The 22,493-nt window shown below is 47.3% G+C and overlaps 1 protein-coding gene across 8 annotated transcripts in view; it reads left to right on the forward strand.

The window, feature by feature from the left end:
- Positions 1–22,493, forward strand: part of MAMDC2 (MAM domain containing 2) — a 374,048-nt gene that overhangs the window by 221,946 nt on the left and 129,609 nt on the right. For 7 of the 8 annotated variants that reach the window (XM_048218282.2, XM_048218280.2, XM_057305609.1 and 4 more), the window contains 2 exons: positions 5,228–5,551; positions 5,903–6,016. In XM_048218282.2, coding sequence (XP_048074239.2) covers positions 5,518–5,551; positions 5,903–6,016 — 148 coding nt within the window. In that variant the 5' untranslated portion in view covers positions 5,228–5,517. Of the gene's footprint in view, positions 1–4,863; positions 5,552–5,902; positions 6,017–22,493 lie in introns of those variants that run through there. The other variant, XM_026519347.4, reaches the window with a different exon arrangement.

Raw genomic sequence — 22,493 nt, forward strand, 5'->3', positions numbered from 1 at the left:
TTAGAGACATGTGACCTTGGTTAAAAGTCAGTCAGACTCTTTCTGCCTCTGTTTTCTCTTCTCTAGAATCGGACTGGTCATCTGTGTCTGGCCACCTGCTCTGGAAGGATGGTGGTGCAGCGTCCCAGTCTCTGTCTCCGTGGTTCTTCCTTGGTGCCGTAAATGGCAGCTCAGGAATTGAATTTAGCCTCCCACCAAGTGTTACTGTACCCGCACAGGGATTTAAATATATTCTGTTGTAATTCATTGCCAGTATTTGAAAATCGATGCTATTGCATCTATATCTGGACATTGGGCTTCTTTTGAAAAATTGGGCAAAATAAGCAGGGCTGGACCCCTCTCCTGCCATAATGACTTGGCCTTGGGCCAGGGCCAGTGATGCCCTGTGGTTGGGCCTGCTTGCTCCACCATCCCTCCCTAAATCCCCCTGCTACCAGCTCATGTCTGCGGTCCTCGCTCTACCTCACCAGCATATTTTATTGCAGTGGTCTTTCCATGGGTCAGCCTCTGGTCCGTGAGACAGAGAAAGTATCTCGTTCACCCCTGGGTCTCCAGCCCTGAGCACTATGTCTGGCACATAGTAGGTGCTCAGGAAATGTTTGCAGAAGGGACCTGACACGGCACTCTGTAAGAACGACCAGAAGGGAGAGAGGCAAACAGAAGGGAAGGTGCGCGAGAAGAGCCTCCGAGTCGGCCCCACTCTGCGATGCGCATGCGCTCAGGGGACGTCATAAGCACCAGATTTCTTTCTTTACTTTCACAGATGAGCCTGTTCCCTCTGATGCCTCAGTGGCCCGACGGAGGGTGAGGCGGGCTCTTGCGCAGGGGCGCCCTGTTTCACCTTCCTCTATTGTGCCCAGAAAACTGGGATCGAGACCAAGCTAGATCTCCAGCGCAAGAGTGACACAGCAAAAAGCGGGATCCCTGGTTGAGGGCCCCCGAGGGGAGCAGGGGGCGAAGCAGCCCAGAGCACAAGGATAGCCAGGCCCTGTGAGAGGGCTCGTGCGGCTGCCCCAGAGACAGCAGGCCCCTTCCCCTGCAGCCCTTGTCAGGCGCGACAGGCCTTTGTAAAGAGGAAGCACTTGGGGCGGTGTAGCTGGACATGGGACCCAGAACAAGTTACAGGACGCTTCTGGGCCTGTTTCCCCGTCATCTGTAAGACGGAGGTAACAAGTGTCCATCTCACAGGGATGTAGCAGGATTGAATGAGAGACACACGGAAAGTGCCTGGCACATGACTGCCTGATGCTTCACACTTTCTGCCTTAGTGTCCTACGGCCACCAGGACAAAGCCGGGGACTTAAGACAACGGAAAGTTCTTCTCCCACAGCTCTGGAGGCCAGACGTGTGAAGTCAAGGAGTCTGCAGGGCCACACTCCTTGGGGGCTCTGGGACAGGATCTGCTCTGAGGCTCTTCTGGCTCCCCCACTCCTGTCTCTGCCTCCACCCTTACCTGTGTCTGTTACTGCTCTTCTGTCTCTTGAAGGGCACTTGCCCTTAATTTGGGGCCCATTTCCTAATCCAGGATGATCTTTGCTCAAGATCCCTAATTTAACTACATCTGCAGGGCGCCTTTTCTAAATAAAGTCACATTCACAACATATCTTTTGGGGAGGGGCTACCATTCAACTCGCTGTAATACCTAATGTTTATTGAGTGCTTTCTATAAACCAGAACTTTACATGTGTTATTTAATCACTCGATGAAGCTAAATCTTGGAGGACAGACTCCTGGGTAGCTCTCACCTGGGGGCCTGATGCTGCTTTTCCAGGGGTTGAGGCAGCACATGGTCACAGGGCTCCATGATTTGTGACCAGAGGAAGTGGGTCGATGCACATAATTTCTAGATTTTCTGGATTTTCTCCTTGGCTCTCTCCACATGCAGTATTCTTTCCCTTCTCTGCAAAATGTCTGTGGTGGACACCAGTGTGCTATCCAGATCCTCCATCAAGGAAGGACTTGTCATCTCAGGTGGTGGGATTGTTGTCTTCAAACAGCCTTCAGCCATCAACCCCCTTGAGGGTCGGCCTCAGTGTAGAGAGCCCCCTTGTTGGGGATCACCTGTCCTTGTGAGGACCACATCGCTTGTGTGATGGAAGGAGCAATGCAAAGAATCTGGCCATATCAGCCTAATATGGGGTAAATTGTGTGGGCCGTTTTAACTCCAGTGTAGCCTATGGGGTCAGGAGAGGCTTTGTGGGGCCTGCATTGCAATGTCACTTCTCCCTCGGCCCAGTCCTGCCTCCTCCTCCTCCCTTCCACAGGTGCGGAGCCCAAGGGCACCCTTAGGAAGCAGCCTGCACCGTAACCTCCAAATCAGAGTCTGCTTCCCACAGACCCCAACCTGCACCAATGTCAAAGGATCATCTGTGCTTCAGTTCATGCAATTATATGTGAAATCGAAGTTTTACTCCAACTAACTTTGTGTTTATGTGTAAGGATTCAGGTTCCCATATGGCAATGAAATGATGTTGCCTTGAGGTTTTAATATATATTTAAAAATTTTTGAAGATCTCTTTATGGCCTTGAAGTTTTTCACTTTCCCAAGAGTTGGAACATGCAAATGAATCTAAGGCAATCCTAAAACTCTGAAATACTCTGCAGGTACCTAGAAAAAGGAGTACCAGTTTGATAGTTGCTGGAAGCTTGCTTGGTTGAAAATAGTGTTTTGAGGTTTCAAGTGGATTCCTATCTGTTTTTGAATTTTTAATTACATAATCTGATGAAATCCCTCAGATACGTAGCATCATCTATGAGCAAGAAATCCAAAAAGAATGTAAGACGAAGGAGACAGGTTATTTTACCAATTGAGAGAATAGGCTTTTGGAATAAAGCAGATGTGGGTTTAAGTCTCTCTGCCTCTTGCTATCACTGAACTCTGCACCTCAGTCTCCCCATCTATTAAATACAAGCAATAATGACATTGACCTCATAGAGTCCTTGTGAAAGTTAAATAAGATTTTCTATATAAAATAGTTATAATAGTAAGCACGATAAATGTTGTTCATTATTAACTACCACCTGAGGCAGAGCATATAAACACACACACCGTAAACAAATTTTAGGTCCTTTGAGTCATTGCTTACAGAGAACTCATGAGAATTTGTCCAAACTTATTTTAAAAGGATCCTGGGGGCTTATTTCTTCCTGGGGGTGAAGAAAGCCTCTAAAGAGAGGCTATTGAATTTCTGATACTGAAAGTGACCAGGGAATAAAGACCTGAAGGCAGTGTGGGTGTGAGTCACATGGATCTGTAGGGAAGAGCATTTCAAGCTGAGGGAACAGCCAGCACAAAGTTCTGGGAGGACAGGTACCTTGTATCTGAGAACCAGCCAAGAGGTCGATGTGGCTGGAGGGGTGTAAGCAGGGCAGACGAGATCAGAGCGATGAGGGGTAGGGCAGGTCTTGTAGGACCTAGTAGGTCTTTGTGAAGACTGGTTCTTTGTTTTTTGTTTATTTGGGAGCGAGAGCACACGCCCGACCAGGGGGTAGGGGTAGAGGGGAGAGAGAATCTTAAGCACATGGAGCCCAACATGGGGCTCTACTTCAGGACCCTGAGATCATGACCTGAGCCAAAATCTAGAGTCAGACACTTAACCGACTGAGCCAGCCAGGCGCCCCTGAAGACTGGGTTTTGATTTGCTGATGTAGGAAGCTGTTAGAAGTCTGGAGCCAAGAAATGACATGCCACATGGCCTGATTTCTGTGTTAAAAGGATGCCCCTGACGGCTGTTAGGAGTGGAGTGCAAGCGAGCAAGGCAGGAGAGGCAGGGATACCGCCCTTAGGAGGCTCCTGCACCCTCCCTGGCTAATGACGGCCACTTAGATTAGGGCAGTCACTGTGGGCGTGGAGCATGCCCAGCATCTGCTGTGTTCTGAATCCTGAATGGACAGAATTGGTAATGTCTTGAGAGAAAGAGAAGAGCCAAGGATAACTCGAAGTGTTTTGTCCTGAGCAAGTGGGGGAGAAAGGTTCCTTTAACTGAGATAAAAACACAAGAGGAGGCAGGCTCAGGAAGGGCTCGGAAGTGTTCATGTTGGGACCTGTGAAGTGTGAGGTAGCTGTTAAACATCCAAAAGAAAATGTTGAGGTGGCCATGAGGGAGAAGAGTCTGGAGTCAGTGAGCAGTCTGGGCTAGAAATAGAAGTTTGGTAGTCATCAGGCTATATAGTTGGTGTTCAAACTATGAAACTGGATGAAATTACTGGGGGGGGTGGTGGTGGTGGAGCTAAAAGGACAGAGCTTGAAGGCACTCCAGTGGTGGTGGGGGGGCAGGCAGGTTAGGGAGGAGGAGCTGCCAATGAAGGCCAAGGAAAGCCAGGAGAGGCTGGAAACCAGGTGAAGGCATGTGAACAGGGCTAGGATGGTTAACAGGAGTTCATTAGGCCAGGGCTCCTCAAAGCGTGGTCCCAGACTAGTAGCATCAGCATCAGCATCTGGAAACCTGATAAGAATGTGCAAAATCTCCGGGCCCCAACCCACTTCTACCAGATCAGAAACTCAGATGGTGGGGCGCTCCAGGGGGTTCTGAAGCACCCTCAAGTTTGAGAATCACAAAATTGTAAAGACCATTAAGAAGGAAAAAAAATCCCCACCACGTCCTTTCTTGGAAGAGAATATTTTTAAAGACCCACTTAGTGCTCAAGGCACTCACAGTAACCCCCTCCCTGACATCACCCCCCCCCATGCCAATTTAGAACACTACTAATTTATCATGGCTCTTTGGAGAGGAGGAATGCCCCCATTTTACCGGACAGAGGGAATGCTGAGCACCAGGCATGCCAGACATTCCACTGCTAAAAAAAAGGGGGTGGTATTCCAGGCTTAGCATTACTGGGCCATGAACGCGCGACTCCTGAGATACAAAGCTTATGTCACCAAACAGTTGCCAAGTTCTCTTCTAGGTTTTCCTAGGAGAATTCCACCCTTTTCCATTCTGGGGAGAAGAAGTTAAAATTAGGGCCAGCCCTGCAGTACTGGTGTGCCAGATGCGGGGAAGCTGTCCCCAGAAATAAGCTGGTTCCCACCGCGGATGGGCGGGGCGGGGCGCCTCCAGTCCCGGCCCATCGGAGGGGCTGCTCGAAGGCCTGCCCCCTCCAAGTGTCTGCGAGGGGTCTGGTCCCAAGCTTTAAAACTCTGAGCCCAGGCGCTGCATCCCGACCTCTCCTCTCCCGGCCAGTCCTAGCTGGTTTTTCAAAAGTGTGCAATTGTCTCCTTTCCGCCCAGCCCCATCCTCGCCCGGGACCAGCTGTGCGCCGGCTTCACTCGGGACGCGATCTGACCCGCGGCTGTAGCCGGGCGAGCGGCGCGCACCAGTCAAGCACCTCCAGCTTTCCGCTCAGCTTCCCGAGCCGCTCCGCAAAGTTGGGCAGCTCCAAGTGCACGCTCAGCCTCTCGACTTCTCTCTCCTTCCCCGGGTCCCCGGCGCCCCCGCTCCGGTTCACCGGAGCAGCGGGTCCCAGCGGGCTGGCAGCTTGCACCCCTTTCCGGTCGTCCTTTCTCCCCGAAGCGCGACCATGCTGCTAAGGGGCGTCCTCCTGGCAATGCAAGGTAAGTGCAAGGACCGAGGGGGACCCCCGGGGGGCGCCCTCGCGACCCGCTCCCGCAACCCCCGTGGCCGGGCTCGCTTTCCTGGGCCGGGCCATCCGAGGGCGCCTCCGGATCCTTTTCGACAGCCTTACCCCACTGCCGAGCCTGGGGCGGCGACTGGGTGGACGTATGGCTGTGCATTGGAAGCGCCGGGGGCGGGGGAGGGGGTAGTAGTGCATCCCTCTCCGGCCCCTCCCCGCGTGCATGCCCCTCACTTTCACCTAGTCCCCTCCCCCCCCCCCCCCGGGCGCCCCGAGTTGGTGCAGACTCTCCCAGCCCTAGCCCGAACGGAAATTCGTGTTGTGTCCGCAGCCCTGCAACTGGCGGGCGCCCTGGACCTGCCTGCCGGGTCCTGCGCCTTTGAAGAAAACACCTGTGGCTTTGACTCGGTGTTGGCGTTCCTGCCCTGGATTTTAAACGAGGAAGGTAAGGGGGCTCCAGATCACACAGGCCCCGAGGTGGTGAACTTTCTTCCTTGCTGGTTGGCCTTTTCTCAAGGGCAATGTTATCTTGGAGTTAAATCCCCTCGGGAGGAAAAGTGTGAGTCATGGATCCTCTTTCCAGCCCTCAGCTGTGCTGCACGCATGGCCCGGGAAGACATGGGGGCGGGGGGCGTCCTTTGTTTACCTGGCCTGCGTGGGGGGGGGGGCTCTGAGATTTTCTGCCTCCCCCCCAGCACTTCCTAATGGCAGGGAGAAAGGGGCGCCCCTAATGATTGTCACCCACCAGCTGCGTGCCCTCTGCAGGTCATCAGCCCCTCTGGTCCTCAGTAGACACCTTTAGGAGCTGGGAAAGTCGGATTGGGGCTGGTTCTCTTCCACACTGCGGAAAGGGTTCCGTAATTCTGCGAAGGGACCTGAGTGCTAAGCCCTCATGTTTATGTTGTGCCTAAGTGTGTTGTGTGACTTCATCCTCACACTGCGATTGTATCTGTCATCCAGCACTTGGCAAAAGAGGAAACCAAGTCCATGACTGTGTGCCTGAGGTGGCTGGGCTGGCGGGCGTTGGTCACTGTCTCACCACTACATACTGTTTGGGTTCTGGTGACAGTTTAAATGTGGGTCTTTAGATGTTTCTCTTACCCTTCATTATATGGTAAAAAAAACAAGCAGTTCTCAGCTCCCAACAGCAGGCCCCGGGTGCCCCTTCTCCTTTCCTTTCCCCCACTCTGTGTTTTTAGAGGCTTGGTGCCCCAGGTCATTTGGGCTGGGGAATAACCTCCTTTTTAAAGCACTGTAGCATAAAGGAGCTCGGCTAACCTCCTTCCCCTCTGAGCTGTCCTCAGTACCCAAGGCATCCCAGCCGGCTCCCTGGAGGAGGGTGGAGCCCAGAACCCCTGCTCGGCATCCACCACAGTTTACTCTGCCCCACACTTCTGTTGGACTGCGTATGCATTAGCTTCTCCGCCCCTCACAGGTGGGTGATGCTAGCCCCATTTACAAAGGAGGGCATCGAAGTCTCAGGACGTTCAGATGGCTGGCCCCTGACACAGTGTCTCAGCAGCTGCCTCTGAGCTGCCTGGTTAAGGGGAAGCCACGGGCGGGGACGAGCTCAGTAGCAATCTTTATTTATTGCCAACAGTTGGCAGGTCTTGACTATTACAGTTTACTTGGGGATAGCTGGGGAAAAAGCAGTTCCTGATTTATTGTCTGAGGGATACCTACCCTGCCGATGGCCTTAGGAAGGTCTCTGTCTTCTTGCCACCCCACCCCTTCCCTGCTCCTGCTGTGGGTGAAGCATTTTGAGAGGCCACCTGCCATGGACCATGGGGCGGGCTTTGGAGAGCGTTATTCTCTAGCACTGTGCTTCGCAGACTTGTGCCGTGTGGGAGTTACCTGGTGTGTGCGTCCAAGACCCAGATTGTTGGGCCCCACCTTGAGTTTCATATTCAGTGGGTCTGGGATGGGGCCTGAGAATTTGAATTTCAAACAAGTTCCCAGGTGTTGCTGCTGCTGCTGGTCTGGACATGATGCTTTGAGAACCACTGACCACAGTGCATGTTCACACACACACACACACACACACATACATATGCACACGCTCACACACACGTCCCGGTGCCCGGGGCCCTGAGTAGGGCTGAGACTGAGAAGAAAGAGCCACTTGCATGACCCCGAGAATGCAAACCTCCCTAAATCTTGTTCCCTAAACACCTCTCCTGCCTCACCCTGGTCCTGGCCCCGAGGAAAGGAAATCGACATCAGCCCTTAATTCAGGAGCCTCCGTCTCTGAGCCCCCACCCCCAGCACAGTGGCCGCTCTCAGCCTGCTCCGGGGTCAGTGGACGTGCCACAGCCTGCCGAGCTCCACCGCCTTCCAGACCCACAGGAAGTGCCAGGTTGCACTGCTGCCCCAGAGCGGCAGTTAACCAGTGCCCCTTCTGGGAAGACAGAAAGATGATTATAGGAAAAGGTGATTATGGTTTAATATTATAATGGAAGCACTGTTGCTTTCCTTTTTGCTTGCTTTCTAACTTCTAACGGCCACTGTTTTCTGGCTTGAGACCAGGACTACTGGCTTGGCTGGGGAACGTTAATTCATTCTCCTCTGAGCACTCCAGGCAGAAGAGGCAGGGTAGGTCTCCGTCCCTCTAGTACTGTGTTTTTCAAAGGCCAGACCTTGGACATAACCAAGCGTACTCCAGAGGGACTGTGAGATGTGCGCCAACTGCTGAGAGGCCAACACGTAGAACTTCTGTTATAAACCCATTTCTAGGTTGGTAAATTAAAGATGATAAAATCGTCACAGGCGGCAATTTGGCAAGCTGTTCCCAAGTCTCTCTACAAATTTCCTTCATCTTCTGCAAAAAATCTTCTGAAACTGGTTCCGTCCACTTCTGTGTGTCCAATCCACCATAGAAAGTTGTAGATTTCAGAGACTTTGCCCACAAGTATTTGGAATACCAGTGGCACTTTCTATATGTCCTTGGTTGTTAGTCTAACACGCCGTGGAGAGAACAATGCTACAGCCCAGTGCTGGGAATTAAGTAGGGAAACAAATCTGCAAATTAAAATTTCATCACGGGAAAATCAAATCTGGGGGTAGTTGCATAAGTCTCCTTCTTGAAATGTCTCCTCAGCCGCCCCAAATTGTATTTGAGGTCCACTCCCTTCGTTTATGTAGAGTATCAGGTCTCTCAGAATCTCCGATTGCCATTCCAACGTCTCTTGCTCATAGCCGTCTTGAACTATGCTTGATCTCCGCTGGGCACAGGATGGCTGAGTTTCAACCAGTGGTGTTTGCTTGGGTTGTGTACCGCAAGGAAGGGCCCCCAGACATGAGGTGACACCTGTGCGGGTGACTGGATACAGCAAGCCAGCCTCTTCTACTTTCTAGCTTTGCCAACAGTGGCCCAATGGAATATTTTTATCTCCTCTAATTTGTCAAGGGAATGAGATTATGTTAGACTCAAATTTGAATTCGCTTCTAAATTTTAGGTTTGAATTAAATCCAGGAAACAAGAGATCCATTGAATCCTATAAAAATCTTTATTCCTTCATTCATCCTCAAAAAAAAAAAAAAACCCTTGTTTATTTGTTCACAGTTCAGAGACTATGGGAAGCGCTTTGGACAGTGGTCCTCAGGTGAAATCAAAACTGTTGGTTCCATTTCCCCAATGCCAGCTGTGGGGGCAGAAGCCTTGGGCTGAGGATTCTTGGAGCCCATTAAGTTGGCCTTACATTGGAAGAGTCACAATCAAATGAGTCATCGGGTGAATGTTGGCTCCACTCTAAGTTTTGGACACCTTGGCTTAGCACCTTTAACCTGACTCTATAAGGAAGCCGTTGGAGGAACTGAGGAAGGGGGGCAGCTAAAAACCCAATGCAGGTACTGGTCCTTAATTGGAAGGTTGGCACACTAAAGCCACCTGGAAAAGGAAGGTAGATACAGAGATGTGTCCAGTGAATGGGCGGGAAACAAGGAAATTCAAAGCACTTGCTGTAGAGAATGCAGTTTTTGTACAACGGTGGGGGCTGGGGTTTGAGAAATTGCCTAATATGGAAGAGTCCGGATGGTATTTGTACCTCGGAGCGAGTGATGCTATCTGAGGCAGGAAGGCTGGCTATGAGGTTTGGCACAATGAGCGGGTAAAGTGGGGGACGCTGTGGAGTGTGCTGACATCACATGCATATGTCTCTCTGACACCCCCTTTCTTTATCCAAACCCGTTCCTTCTCTCTTGAAGACATTTTTGGTTATTTGGCCACCTGAGTTTTGGTTCTGTGTTCTGTCATGAAACTGATATTTCAGCTAGAGCCAAAAGTCTAGCTGGGATCCCAAGTGGCCTTCCTGGAAGAGGGGGAACAGTCCTCCCTTCTTGTGAATGATAGCTCTTTTCCTGACTCTGGGGGATCGCCTCAGCATCCCACCCTGACATCAGTTCATCAGGTGGTTCCTGCCCCCGTAGGCCTGCTTGGACCTGCATTGCCTCTGCAGATTGGTCTCCTGGTGCTCTCTAAGGAAAAACATACCCCCGTGTTGTGTAGAGACTGGAGAGCAGCACAAGTCTGGGGTGTCTCTTGGAGAGACACTCAACCCCAGCAAATGGCTCAAGATACTCCTGCAGTGTCCCATGCTACTCCCAGGGGCTGCCCTGGCTCCTGATGCTGTCAGGGTGACCAGCGCTCTCGTGTGCTGAGCCTGAGCCCCGTTTTCTGCCCTGGTCCTGCCTGGGATCCTAGATTCTAGAACTGGGCTTTGGAAGTTGTCCAGTGCAACCTCCTCATTTTACGGGGGAGAACACTGGGGCCCAGACAGGCTAGGAGTCATGGTCATAAAACAAGGCCTGTGTAGCCTGGGGCAGGGCCTTGTATCTTGGCGCTCCTCTTTTCCTTTGCTCCAGCCTTGCTGCCCCTCTCCTAACATCCCTGTCTCCATGGGTCCTGGACCCTGAAGCTTTGGTGTATTAATTATAAAATGTTGGAAAGTCTTTTTCAGAGAATTAATTGTATTTCATACATATGGAAGAAGATGAGTTCCAAAGGTACAGTGCTTTGGGCCTACCAAACCCACAAAACACAACGTTTTATGCCATACTGCGTATCAATTCACTCTTTCAGATATGTAGGTATCCCACCTGCCTGCATCTTCAGCATATAGAAAAGGGCCTGGCACATAGTAGATGCTCAATAAATCTTTGTTGAATGGATGAATTTGCTGTATGAATAAACCTAGTATTGGATGATTAAAAAGCCCTTATGCATTTTCATGTGTGCTCCTGGTTCATTCTGGCCCTTCAGAGGTAATTATCTGTCTGATTGATGCCATAAAGTATTTAGGAGAGCCCAAGCCAAACAGATCTCTCATCCCCTAAGCTCTTGGACAGGGCCCTACCCCTTGGTTTCCCTGTCAGTCTGGGTTCTTGGGTTCTCTGACCTGGCCCCTCCACTTGGGATTTAACCTCCCTGGACTGGTTCTATCTCCCTACTCCTCCCTGCCTTGATTGATTTCTTTGGACATAGGCTCTGTCTGGCCAACCCCCTTCCTACCAGGGCCAACACCCTGTCTGGGTTGTTCCCTACTCAAATTAGAGTCACCCAATGGGAAGTGGCTACGCAGCTCCTGCCCTCATCCCCCACAAGGCACCCAAGGATTTTTAGGATGCTTCCCTTCTCATAATTGTACAAGTTGGTTGTGGTCACTATATGCTAGGAGAAAAAAATAATTCCTTGTCATAGGACTTTCTGCTTTCATTGCCACCTTCAAATCCCCTGGTGTATGGTTAGTGTGTTTTGTGACTTGCATCTTATGATGTAGTATTTATAAAAAATTCTGTTTCCTAAAATAGCAGAACCTCCTTGCTAGGTCACCCCAGCAGTAGACCTACTTCTACCTCTTATTAAATAATATTTGACTTTTAGGAATTTAAGTGAAACCCCATATGTCAATATAAGTGATATATGTCTTGGTATCTTGGTTGGTCAATCCTGATTTTCACATCTGCCAACTTTTATATCTATATATCTATATATTTATATATCTATATATCTTACATCTGTATGTATCAAACACATATCTCTATATATCATATCTGTAAATATCATATATATCTTTTTTCATGTATATCTGTATATATCATATCATATATATGAAGATGTCCATAATTACCAATGATATATATATGAAATAGCTACAGGAAGAAGATAGTGCTTAACATATTGAACACACGAACATATTGCTAATGATAAATGAGGAAGTTATTTAAAAGCAAGGAACTTGCTCAATATATCAGAAATTTCTGTTGTACCCATTAGGCCATACCTAGTTAAACATAGGATCTTACCTATGTCAGCAAAGCATTCCCAACAAAAACTAAGAATTTGTAGAGAAATTCTCCTACCTATGTACTAGGCTAATTGTTCTCAACCCTGAGTGGATATTAAAAGCACCTAAACATTTCTTTAAAAATTGTCACGTCAAAGTCATACCCCAAAAGATTCTGATTTCTTTGGCCAGAAATAAGGCCAGAGTTGGCATTGTTAATAAATAAACGAGCACTAACAAATGAACAAACTCCTGAGGTGAGTCTCATATGTGGCCAGGGTTGAGGACAATGCATTGGGATGACTGCCAACTGCCCACCCCTCCAGATGTGAGAAAGAAGAAAGGCCCTCTTGTTAAGAATCCTTTGACTATGAGTTACCCAGGAGAAAGTGCAGACTGTCTAGCGTGGCACTCAAGGCCCCACATGATTGGCGCCAAATTATAAATCTGCTCTTCCCTCCCATGAATCCCAATGTGCTGTTCATCATCACGCCCTTCACTTTCTTGCCTTTTGCTCTATTTGCACTGTTCTCCACGTCTGTATTCTGCTCTTTATTCCCCTGCTCCTTCCTGGCCTATTGAAATCCTACCCCTGCCCATGCCTGAAGGTCCAGCTCTTTCTTGAAGCATTCCCTGAGCTTCTCTGGTAGATGAACATCTCTCTTCCCCTCTTCACTCCCCACCATGTGTCTCCTCATTAGCACCTCCTTGTCAGGGTCCCCACCCCTTCTCTTGGCCAGAGCGTTACTCTTTGAGAACAGGCATCACATCGTCCTCACAATGCCCGACAAAGAGCATGTGGTATCAGCAAACACGGCAAATTTAATCAATCCCTAAATCTCTTGTTGAGATTGATAGGAAAGAGAGAGAGAGACAGCGCCCTTGACATTTTCCCCTGTAGTAAAAGAGGTTGTATTAAATAATCCTTCCTGCTGTAGGACTTCAAGAACGTCTGGACACTAGTGTTGTCATTTCCAAGTATAACAGGGAAGCAGTGTCTCAGCTTGCCTGACCCACAGGTGGTCTGTTCCATCTCGGACATACCAAGGAAAAAATAGCCCTTGGGTTATTGGCTTATCAGGGCTCCCCGAGTCCCTTGATCCTCTGCCATCACAAACAATCACAATGCAACCTTGAGAGGGACACTGCTCGGTCTGTAAAGTATTTGTAGCAAAAGATTATCAGACTTTGAGCTGGCTTTTGGGAGCTGTTTTTTCCCGAAGGAACTCAAATGTAAGACACCAACAGTAGCCACCCTGATGGATAAAAGCAGGTAGAGATAGTTGTCTGCTCTAGGAATACACCCTTGCATATGGATGTGGTTCGTGAGAAAACGAAAGGATTGGGCTTGTGATTGATTCAGTGAGATCTGTCAGAATATTTGCCTTCTCTACTTTGTGAGAAAGTTATTTGTGTTTTGGGGGATTCTGAGGCTAAGATAAGCTAATAACAAATGTACTATAACTTCATAGTATCGTGAAAGAATCATATGTTTTACAGAAAGAGCATCTAAGACTATTCCTTCTACCAATGTGCATTTGAGTAACTACTATCCATCAGGCATTATATTAGCAGTTGAAGTACATAGAGGACTGGGAATACATGCCTGGTCATGGTCCCTGCCCTTGGCACCCGTAGACTGATAGGAGGAGACACAAATCTATGATCATGGTAGAGAGTAAATGGAATTGTACACTCGTCAAGGATCTTCGCTGCAAACAGCATAAGTTGGCTATTTAAGCAGAAAAGGAGTTTATTGGAAAGGTATCGGCTTTCCAAGTCAGCAGGAAGTCTGGGAGCTCTGTTTGGGCAAGAATAAAGAGATACAACGTGTAGGCAAGACCCTTCTGGAGGAACATTTGTGTGACTTTGTTATTGGCCTGCTGAACCTGCCTGTTGATTTTCCTGTGGACTGTGAGTACTGATGTGGCCTGCTATCTAGTCTAGTAGCTGTGAGGGGGGTCGATTAGAGAGGATAAGATTGGCAATGGGGAGGCTAGTTAGGGGACAGTCCAGCAGTCCAGCTGCGAGATGATGAGGGCTTGAAGTGGGACTGGGGTAGTAGGAGTGAAAGGGAGTAAATAAAACAACAAAAAGGAGACTCAGTTGGCAGGACTTGATGATTGATGGGGTGGGAATGATTAGTCAGAGGGAGAGTAGCTCCTGGTTTCAAGTTGGGCAGGTGTTTGGCTGTGCCTACAGTTGAGGGATTTCAAGAGCGGCATCATGGTAGGGTAGAAGATGGGTTCCATTCTGAGTTGTGTGGGAAACATCCAGGTGAAGATCATTGATGCGAGAATCAGAAGGTCAGATGCAGTCTGGGCAGGACTATGGGAGAAGGCAGTGGTTGAAATCTTGAGCAGGGATAAGATCACCCGAGGAGAAAGTACAAAGTGATTAACAGCAGGAGGCTGCAGGCAGAGCCTAAACTCACTGTGAGGATTAGGCATCCGAAGTGGGTGGTGGAACGAGAGGCACTGGAGGAACCAGGCCGGTATGAAGAGAATTAGGGAAGTACAGGTCACAGAGGCCAAAGCAGTTGGGAGTTTCAGAAGGGGCATGTGACCAGCAGGGCCTCGGGCAGCACCGAGGTGTGAGCAGCAGACTTGTCTGTTGAAATCGACAATTTGTGCAGTTTCCATGGAAGGAGGAGGACAGAACCAGAACTGGTGGAAGTGTGAAGGGGAAATACAGAGAGCAGAGAAATCTCAGCAAAGAAATCTGGGTGTTCTCCCTTTCTCAGAGGGAAGTTCACCCAGACCTACCCATAAACATGAGATAGAAAGGTTTTGGTTTTTATTTTGTTTTGCTTTGTTTTTTTAAGAAGAGGAGACAAGTTTGTTTATGAAATGAGGGGAAAGGACCAGTAAGAAAGAAGTTTTGGGCGGGGGGGCAGGGGCGCATCCTCACTAGCCCTGTGTTAGACCTAATTCCGCTTTGACAATTCAGAAATGTCAAGAATGTATAAATCTCACAGACCCATGCAACCCAAGAGCCCTCCACCCAATGGCTCAGGAACACTTTAGTGTCAACTTCAAAATGTGTGAAATTTTATTTCTACTGTAAATGCAGAGGATGTAGGAGCTTGGGCTAGATCTGTGGGACTTACGATGCATCCTGGAACCTACTTATGACAACACAGAAGCAAACCTTTTATAAGCGATAGGGGAAATCTTTGGGTATAAGGGAATTTTAACGGCATCACGTATTGTCTTTATAAGAGTCGTTCCCAGCGAGCAGGGTGGAGTGAAACGTAATGAAATAGTTACACAGTAGCTCCAGACAGAGCCCGGCTCTGTGATCCACAGGGAGCATTTCATGGTGCCTGCCACGTACGTTTGTTGGCCTTATTTCTAACCTTCACAACGATCCTGGGGGTGGTTATTATCTGTTATTACCACATTTTGCAGATAAGAAAGAATGAGGTACAGAGAAATTAAGGTCACAGGGCCAGGGCAACCCAGTTGGAGAGTCAGGGTATGGACCCCAGCCCACCTGGCTCCAAAGACTTGAGCTTCACTTGGCCCTCGGCTCCCTCCTCTCAGAGATGATGCCTTTGTCCTTGCAGAGGTCGACGCCAAGGAGGACAGACTTGCAAGACGTATGATTTTCTAGAGGTAGCGGAAAACGTCAGCAAAATAGTGGCGATGTCCCAACATTCCTGCTCTGGGGGTCCAGGCCCCGGTTACATCTCGTGCGCCTGCCATACGGTGGTGAGCCTTTGGAATCAAGCAGAGATAGGGAGATGTGATTTTACTTCTTTTTTCCATAGCAGATGAAAGTTTACTTTTGGAACCATTTTAAGGATTCTCTTCTCAGTCCTCAGCATAATCTTGGCAGAGAACGTCAGGAAAAATTTATAGCTTGACCTAAAATACTTTGGCCGTCTTAAGGAGTACTCCTAAACTTTGGATTCATCCATTCCTACAGGGAAAGAATCAAAAGAGTCCGCAGATAAATGTGTTTTTGTAAGCCAGTTGCCCTGCTAGCCGAGCAGGTTGGTATGTAGTCATTCTATTACTCTTAACAGAATGGCAGCATTGCTCCACCGCAGTGTGATAGGGAACTTAGCTCTTTGCTTCGAAAAATTTCCATCCCTTATTTGAAAAACTTTTGCTCCACTGCCAAGGAGAACCAAAGTGTTATTTGGGGCCATGCTTATAATGAAGATGACTTTAATATGCTTTAACTTTGCCGAGACCCCGCCTTCTTTGCTTACTAATATTTTATGACTAAGACCATCTTGTCTGAAACTATAACTTAAGAAGATTTCTTTTTTAAGCTTCTATAGGTTTTGTCTGTATTTGTGACTTTATTAAAAATGGATAATAGACTAGAGAATTTTCCTTTGAAGGGTGTTATGACCGTGCATGAGTCCTTTTAAAATAGAAGCTTTACAGAAACCCTTTGGTTTTCCATTACAAATCTTGAATCTGAAATCACACTGTTGTCCCTGAAGACTCTCTCTTTTCCACAAATTCTGATGAGGACAATCTGAGTTAAACATTAGTATCTTTTCTTTTCTTTTTGTTTAAAGAATCACACTAAAGAGCAGCCTCTTTTGAACTCACATTTGATACTTAGGAATAACTGGGGGGGAGAAAAACCAAATATATCCTAGGTTATATATTAGCTCTGCAGATTTTCATCTTTGTTGTCAACATAAAAAGTCAACAAACTACATACACACAGTTCTTTACTAAATGTCGTATAATAAAAGAGAAATGATGAAAATAACCTATCTAAAGATGCATAGTATTGGCATGAAGTATGATTCATTTTTAATCTTGGGCTTGTGGACTATGACTTCTTTGCACATATATATGCTTTAAAGGGTGCTAAATTTAAAGGGAAACTCTGGCAGTGGTAGAGCATAAACCCCATGCTTTTAGAGCACACACCCCCCCATTTAAAGAGCTTATCAATAATTACTAATGATGTCATGTTCAAGTTTGAGCCAGGTGGCCCTCTTGTCTGTCAAGTATACTATTAAGGATCTTTTGAGACAGGATGAAGGTGACCTATTTTTGTAACAGCTGAAAGTGGACAGCTCAGTTGCTAAGAAAGTTTCTCTGTCCCTCCGAATATCCGTCAAGCCTCTGCCTCTTCACAAACTCAGCTGCTCACGCTAAAAATTGCTGGAAGATGGAACAGGGTGTAAATGGCTTGTATTTTTTAATTGACTCCATTCGTTTTTCGTTTTGGTTATCAGGAAGTCATTCATAATTTGTGACTATGTCCCTGTCATAAAAATAAGTTTGGACACATTTATGAGGGATCTCTTGCTGAGCATAATATTAGCCTAGGAGTCTAAGAATTCTTAGAAAATTAATGGGTCTTGGAAAAATAGACAGTCTTCACTGTCGTTCTGTTCAAATGTGCAGTGAATCACGGTCGTGCACAAAAGATGCTGCATTTGAGCCTCAAATGATTTAAGAACTTTTTCTTGGAGACATTTGACAAAGGGAAAGGACTGAAGAGTGAACTACAAGGATTCAGAGTTCCATTCTCCTTTGAGTCTCTCCATCACCAACCCCTGGGTGCATTCCAGAACGACTTGCCATCAAGGTACTACCCTCAGCCGGGAGCTGAGGATGATGCCTGCCACATTTTATTTAAATATTTTGAGAATGGACACATCAGTGATCATATTTTATGGTTATCCTTAGATCTCATTTCAGTTATTAAAGAAAAAATCCCTCAAAGACCAAAGTGGTATTTGCAAGCATTTACTGAGCACTGGGTGATTATGTTGGCCAACAAATCTAGTAGAAAAATGAATAATGAGATTTATTTTATATAACTTTTATTGAGCAATTATTACATGCCAAGCATTGTGCCGGATGCCTTGCATGTGTAAGCTCATTGAATTTTTACAATGAAGAAAGTGGGTTTGTAGATTTTGTTTTACATTCCCAAAGTCATGGAGCAAGTAATTGTTGGAGTCAGGATGTTAACCTCCATTTGTCTCCAAAGACTAAGAAAATAATCACTCTGCTGTTTTACTTTTCTTTTCCCACTCTCTCGGCATGATGTCTTAAAGAATCTTTGAGTTAGAAGTGATGATAGTAGTTATAATAATAGCTAACTTTTATGGAGTAATTCTCTCATTTCTTTACTGTTCTGTATGTTTGATGTTATTCGCTGATTTAATTCTCTCAGCACCTCAGTGAGTTGAGCCTTATCTTCGCCCTCATTTTAGGGTCGAGGAAAGTGAGGCATACAGAAGTCATGTAACTTGCAGGTCCCAGAGTTCCTGGGTGGCAGGGCGGTTTTTTTTCTAACAGAATTTCTGGTTTCCGTCTATGTTCTGTGAAGGAGATAGCAGTTATATATTCATTTGTTTTCACTACACTGTGAGAAACTTTTCTACTTGAGTTCTGATAGGAATCTTAAGGGAATAATTGAAAGGACAATTATTTCTTCTAGATTCTTCCATACACAAGGGCCCTACCACCAAATGCATTCTAATTTGAGGAAATACAAAATGAACCTTTTCCTTTAAAAATGGCACAGGGCCCTGGTACAACAGAATTCCTGTCTGGTTCCAAGTTCTAAATGAGATTACTCTGGGAACTCCTCTGAGAGTCTCCCATTTACAGCATCCCCACGGCTGCCCTGAATTCTCTGGACAAACTCCAGCAGAACTTGTGTTTCTTGATAACCTTATTGGTCTTGTTTTGAAAATGAAGTCAAGCATCTCATGCCAAAAAAAAAAAAAAAAAGAGTGAGGGAGAGAAGAAAAGAAAAATGTAATATTTGCCCAGTTGGGGTATGCAAAAAGTCCTTAGGGACTCATATTGGTAGAGATGTAAGGAGGAGACACCATACAAGCTGAAGGACAATGAAACCCTTGGGATAAAGGCAGATGGTGAGCGCATCTCTCTCTCTGTCTTTTCGTTCTATAATGGGTGATGTCTGTTGACCCAAGGGATAGGAACATGCATCTCTCATTTAATTCTAACAACGACCCAATGACGAAGCGGCTCTTAACAGGCAAAGACACTGTGGGTCAGAGAGTTTGTTTTAACTTTTCCAAAGTCTATCCTGTGGGATGTGAACATGTGTTTTAAGACACCACGGGATAATGAGAGTCTGTGGCCTGTTATTCAGAGTGAGTCCCTTAGTTTCATTTTATTTGTTTGACATTTGCCTACCTGTGCTAGGCAAGGACTCATAAAGGTGCTTGCCCTCCAGGTACCTACCAATCTACTAGAAGAAATAAGATAGATGAACAGTAACTACCTCATATGTCACTGAGACTAGGGCATGGCCAGGAAAATGTAAATGACCCTAGGAATTCAGAGGTTAACAAGAGCTGGCAAGGACGGCGCCACGTAGGTAAGGGGAGGTGATGAATGGTTTCCTGTAGGCTCGGTAGAGCAGTGATCAGTCCCTTTCACTGCTCTCTGGACTCTGCAACCTGGCACTTCGGGCAGTAACTGAACCCTTGCCAAACTTTTCTAGCTTAGCTAAAGAAATGCATGCTTTCCAGGCTTGAGTTTTGACTCAATAAAAACAGGATCGTGAGTAGCCAGCAGTCAAAGCACAGCCCTAGACCAGTGGTGCTGTATTTGTCTGGTAAAATGCAAGAGTGTGACAGACACCACGCTGAGAGGGTCAGTATTCAGCTCTGAAACGATCAGTCACTTAATTCTGCAGAGCTGTAATAATACAGTTTGGAAAATTCCTTATCAATCAGAACCTCAGCCAGGGTATAGGAATAATGACCATTGGTTACTATGTCGCCGGCACCACACCCATATTATCTCTAAACCTCGTTATAACTTCGTATGATTTCTGAGGCTAACTCCATTTTAAAGATGCAACAGTTGATAAGCGGCGAGGTTAGTCAGCCTGCCCCTGGTCACACGGCCGGAGCAAGGATCGGTTGGATCCAGGTCTGTGTGCTGCCAAACCAGTGCCTCCCTGTTCCACTGCATGCTCTCTAGGAGTGAATAGAATTCCAACCTCTCATATGTGGATGATTTTGACCAACTTTTTTCCCAAACCAGCCTCTTCACCTCTTTATCTTTGCCAGATGCTGCTCGCCTGCTCACCTTTGCCATCATCCATGTGAAACATTTCTCCCAAACTCCCCTGAGGCTGAGGATTGCTTTGTGTCCCCAGTACCTGGCCTCAGCATGACAGGCATTTAGTAAAAGCCTCTTGAACTCTATTCCCCTCAGCTTTCTCCCTCTCTTCCTGTTCAGCTCCTTTAGGGCATGATGCCCCTCCCCTCTTTCCTGCTCACGCTGGCTCTCAGTCTTCCATGACTCTCTCCTCCAAGCCTAAAACTAGTTCGTTCCTCATTCATTCAGGGAACCGAGTACCATTATCACAACATTGATGCCATGTCCCACTTCCTAAGCCAGCTTCCATAAAGTGGAAACAAAGAGAAGGCTTCCATCACTATATTCACTTCTTTTGGTCCTCAAAACCTGAAGGGTAGATTTCTTCACCCTTTTCCAGGAACGTTGTGAGGGCTCACGGCTCTGTTAGCTGGAAGAGATGCTAATAAGGCTAAGATCAAGGCCATGTCCCTGGAAACCCTCCACTGCCTCACCCGGTCCCCAGTCCTCAAGCTCCATTTACTGGAGCTCAGTACATGCTTGATTCACTGGTAAATGAAGTAGGTGAGGATGTGTGGTACCTTCTTCCCGAGACCTTCACCTGGCTGTCTCTGTTGTCATCCCAGCCTCACCTGAAATGGTGCCTCCTTCCCTGAGCACCCTATCGATCACTACCCTCACCCCCTCACGGTCACTACCACAACGCCTAATTTTAATAAGCATTAGAGCACATGAGCTCTCTGGTATTTTTCTTGTTTATTTCATTGTGGATATATTATCTGTCAGCTGTTAAACTGCTAACTTTGTGGAGAACAAGGAGCCTGTCCCACATGTGTCCCTTTGGATTCTGCCATGCTCGGCAGTGTCTACCACCTGAAAGACACTCAATAAATATTCAATGGATGGATGAACAAATCTGAGTCAGTGTGAAGATGCTGCCTTAGAACTGTATGAAGGCCAAGTGTGTGAAGGACTGTTAAGTGATAAGAAGTGCCAGATGAGCCCAAGCATCACAGAGACGTCCCCCATAAGTGATGTGTTTTCCTCAAGGATGTGTTTAGGCAGACGCATCAGACAGAAAAGGTGAATTTTCAGTTATGCTTTGGTTCCGCTGTGATGGGGCCGCACCAGCTCTCCCGTGGTCTCCGGCTTTGAGTGAGTGTCTACTGGGGGATCGGAGATACGTTAGCAGACACAGGATAGTATTTTCTTCTTTTGACAAATGTAGAAAGCATTTCCTGCAACAAAGAAAAGTTAGAGAACATTCAGAAACAAAATTCTAAGGCGCTGCCCCCAAACATGAGTAAGAAGCTGTGCGTGCGTGCGTGGGAAGCATAAATCCTTCGCTAGTCTGTGATCTGAGAGTGATTTTTCAGAAAATCAACTAGTTCCTCCTGCTACTGGTTATGTGTGGATTATTCAGAGGCTTGTCTCAATCTTCTTCTTTTCCCCTAAGATAAGCCAAGCTGATCCCTGAAACCCACCACGGTGATCAAACTCTACATCACATGGAAGACGTCCTCCGTGATCACAGGTTTCTCTTTTACGATGCCAGTGACACAGAGCCCAGAGTGGAGCTCTTGAAGCTGCTTGCAAACAAACTGCCAAGTCATGGACGTGAACGTCTGGCTGTAGTCCTCCAGCATCCTTGTGAAAATGCACGTGATATGTGGCATTTCCATAGCCCTCTCTCTGTGGAGGTGTGTGTTGCCCAGTGTCATAACCAAGACTTTACCCCAGGCCCGCTTAGACCCACGGCTGCCATTTATCAGGAGTCCCTGTGTGTGTTACACATGTGGCTTTGTCTCATTGCACAGTCACCCTTGACGTGGGGGACATTCCCTCCAAGTCACGGATGAGGGGATGGCGGTGTGTCATGGCGAAGCGGTCTGCCCGGTGTCACCCAGCTGCACGTGGCAGAGCGGAGGCAGGAAGGCTTAGCGTGGTGTCCGTCCTGCCTCACCACTCCTGATGCACTGTCATTGCGTTGTCGTGGAACTTCTCTTAAAGGGCTTACTGCTCTTGCGCCTGGTTGGCCTTAGTTTAGAACGTGTGTTTCCCCTCCTATTATGCTGTGATTCTAGGTGTTAGCATCCACGTCCCTTCCTTCTCTGAATCCCCCGTATGCCCTTGCAGAGTGCTCTGCACGCAGTCGACCGGGGCCTGGGACCAGGCTGAGGCCGGTGAGGCCCCCACCTTGTGTGCACCAGTGAAGGAGACGCCATAAAAAGCCACTCATTGAGATACATGATATTGGTTGTTGTTGGTTTATTTATTATTTTATTTAAAAATTTTTTTAACCTTTTGACCCCCTCACCCCATTCCCCTCACCCCTCACTCCCTGCCTCTGGCAACCACGAATCTGTTTCCTGTATCTGTGACTTTGTTGTTGTTTGGTTCTTTTTTAGAAGTGAAATCACATGGTATTTGTCATTCTCTGTCCGACTTGTTTCCCTTGCTGTGCTCAGTTCCATCCATGTTGTTGCAAATGGCAAGATTTCATTCTCTTTTGTGGCTGAATAATATTTCATTATATGTATGTGTGTGTACCATAATTTGTGTATATATG

This window comes from Ursus arctos, unplaced genomic scaffold, assembly GCF_023065955.2.
Source record: "Ursus arctos isolate Adak ecotype North America unplaced genomic scaffold, UrsArc2.0 scaffold_33, whole genome shotgun sequence".
Lineage (NCBI taxonomy): Eukaryota > Metazoa > Chordata > Mammalia > Carnivora > Ursidae > Ursus > Ursus arctos.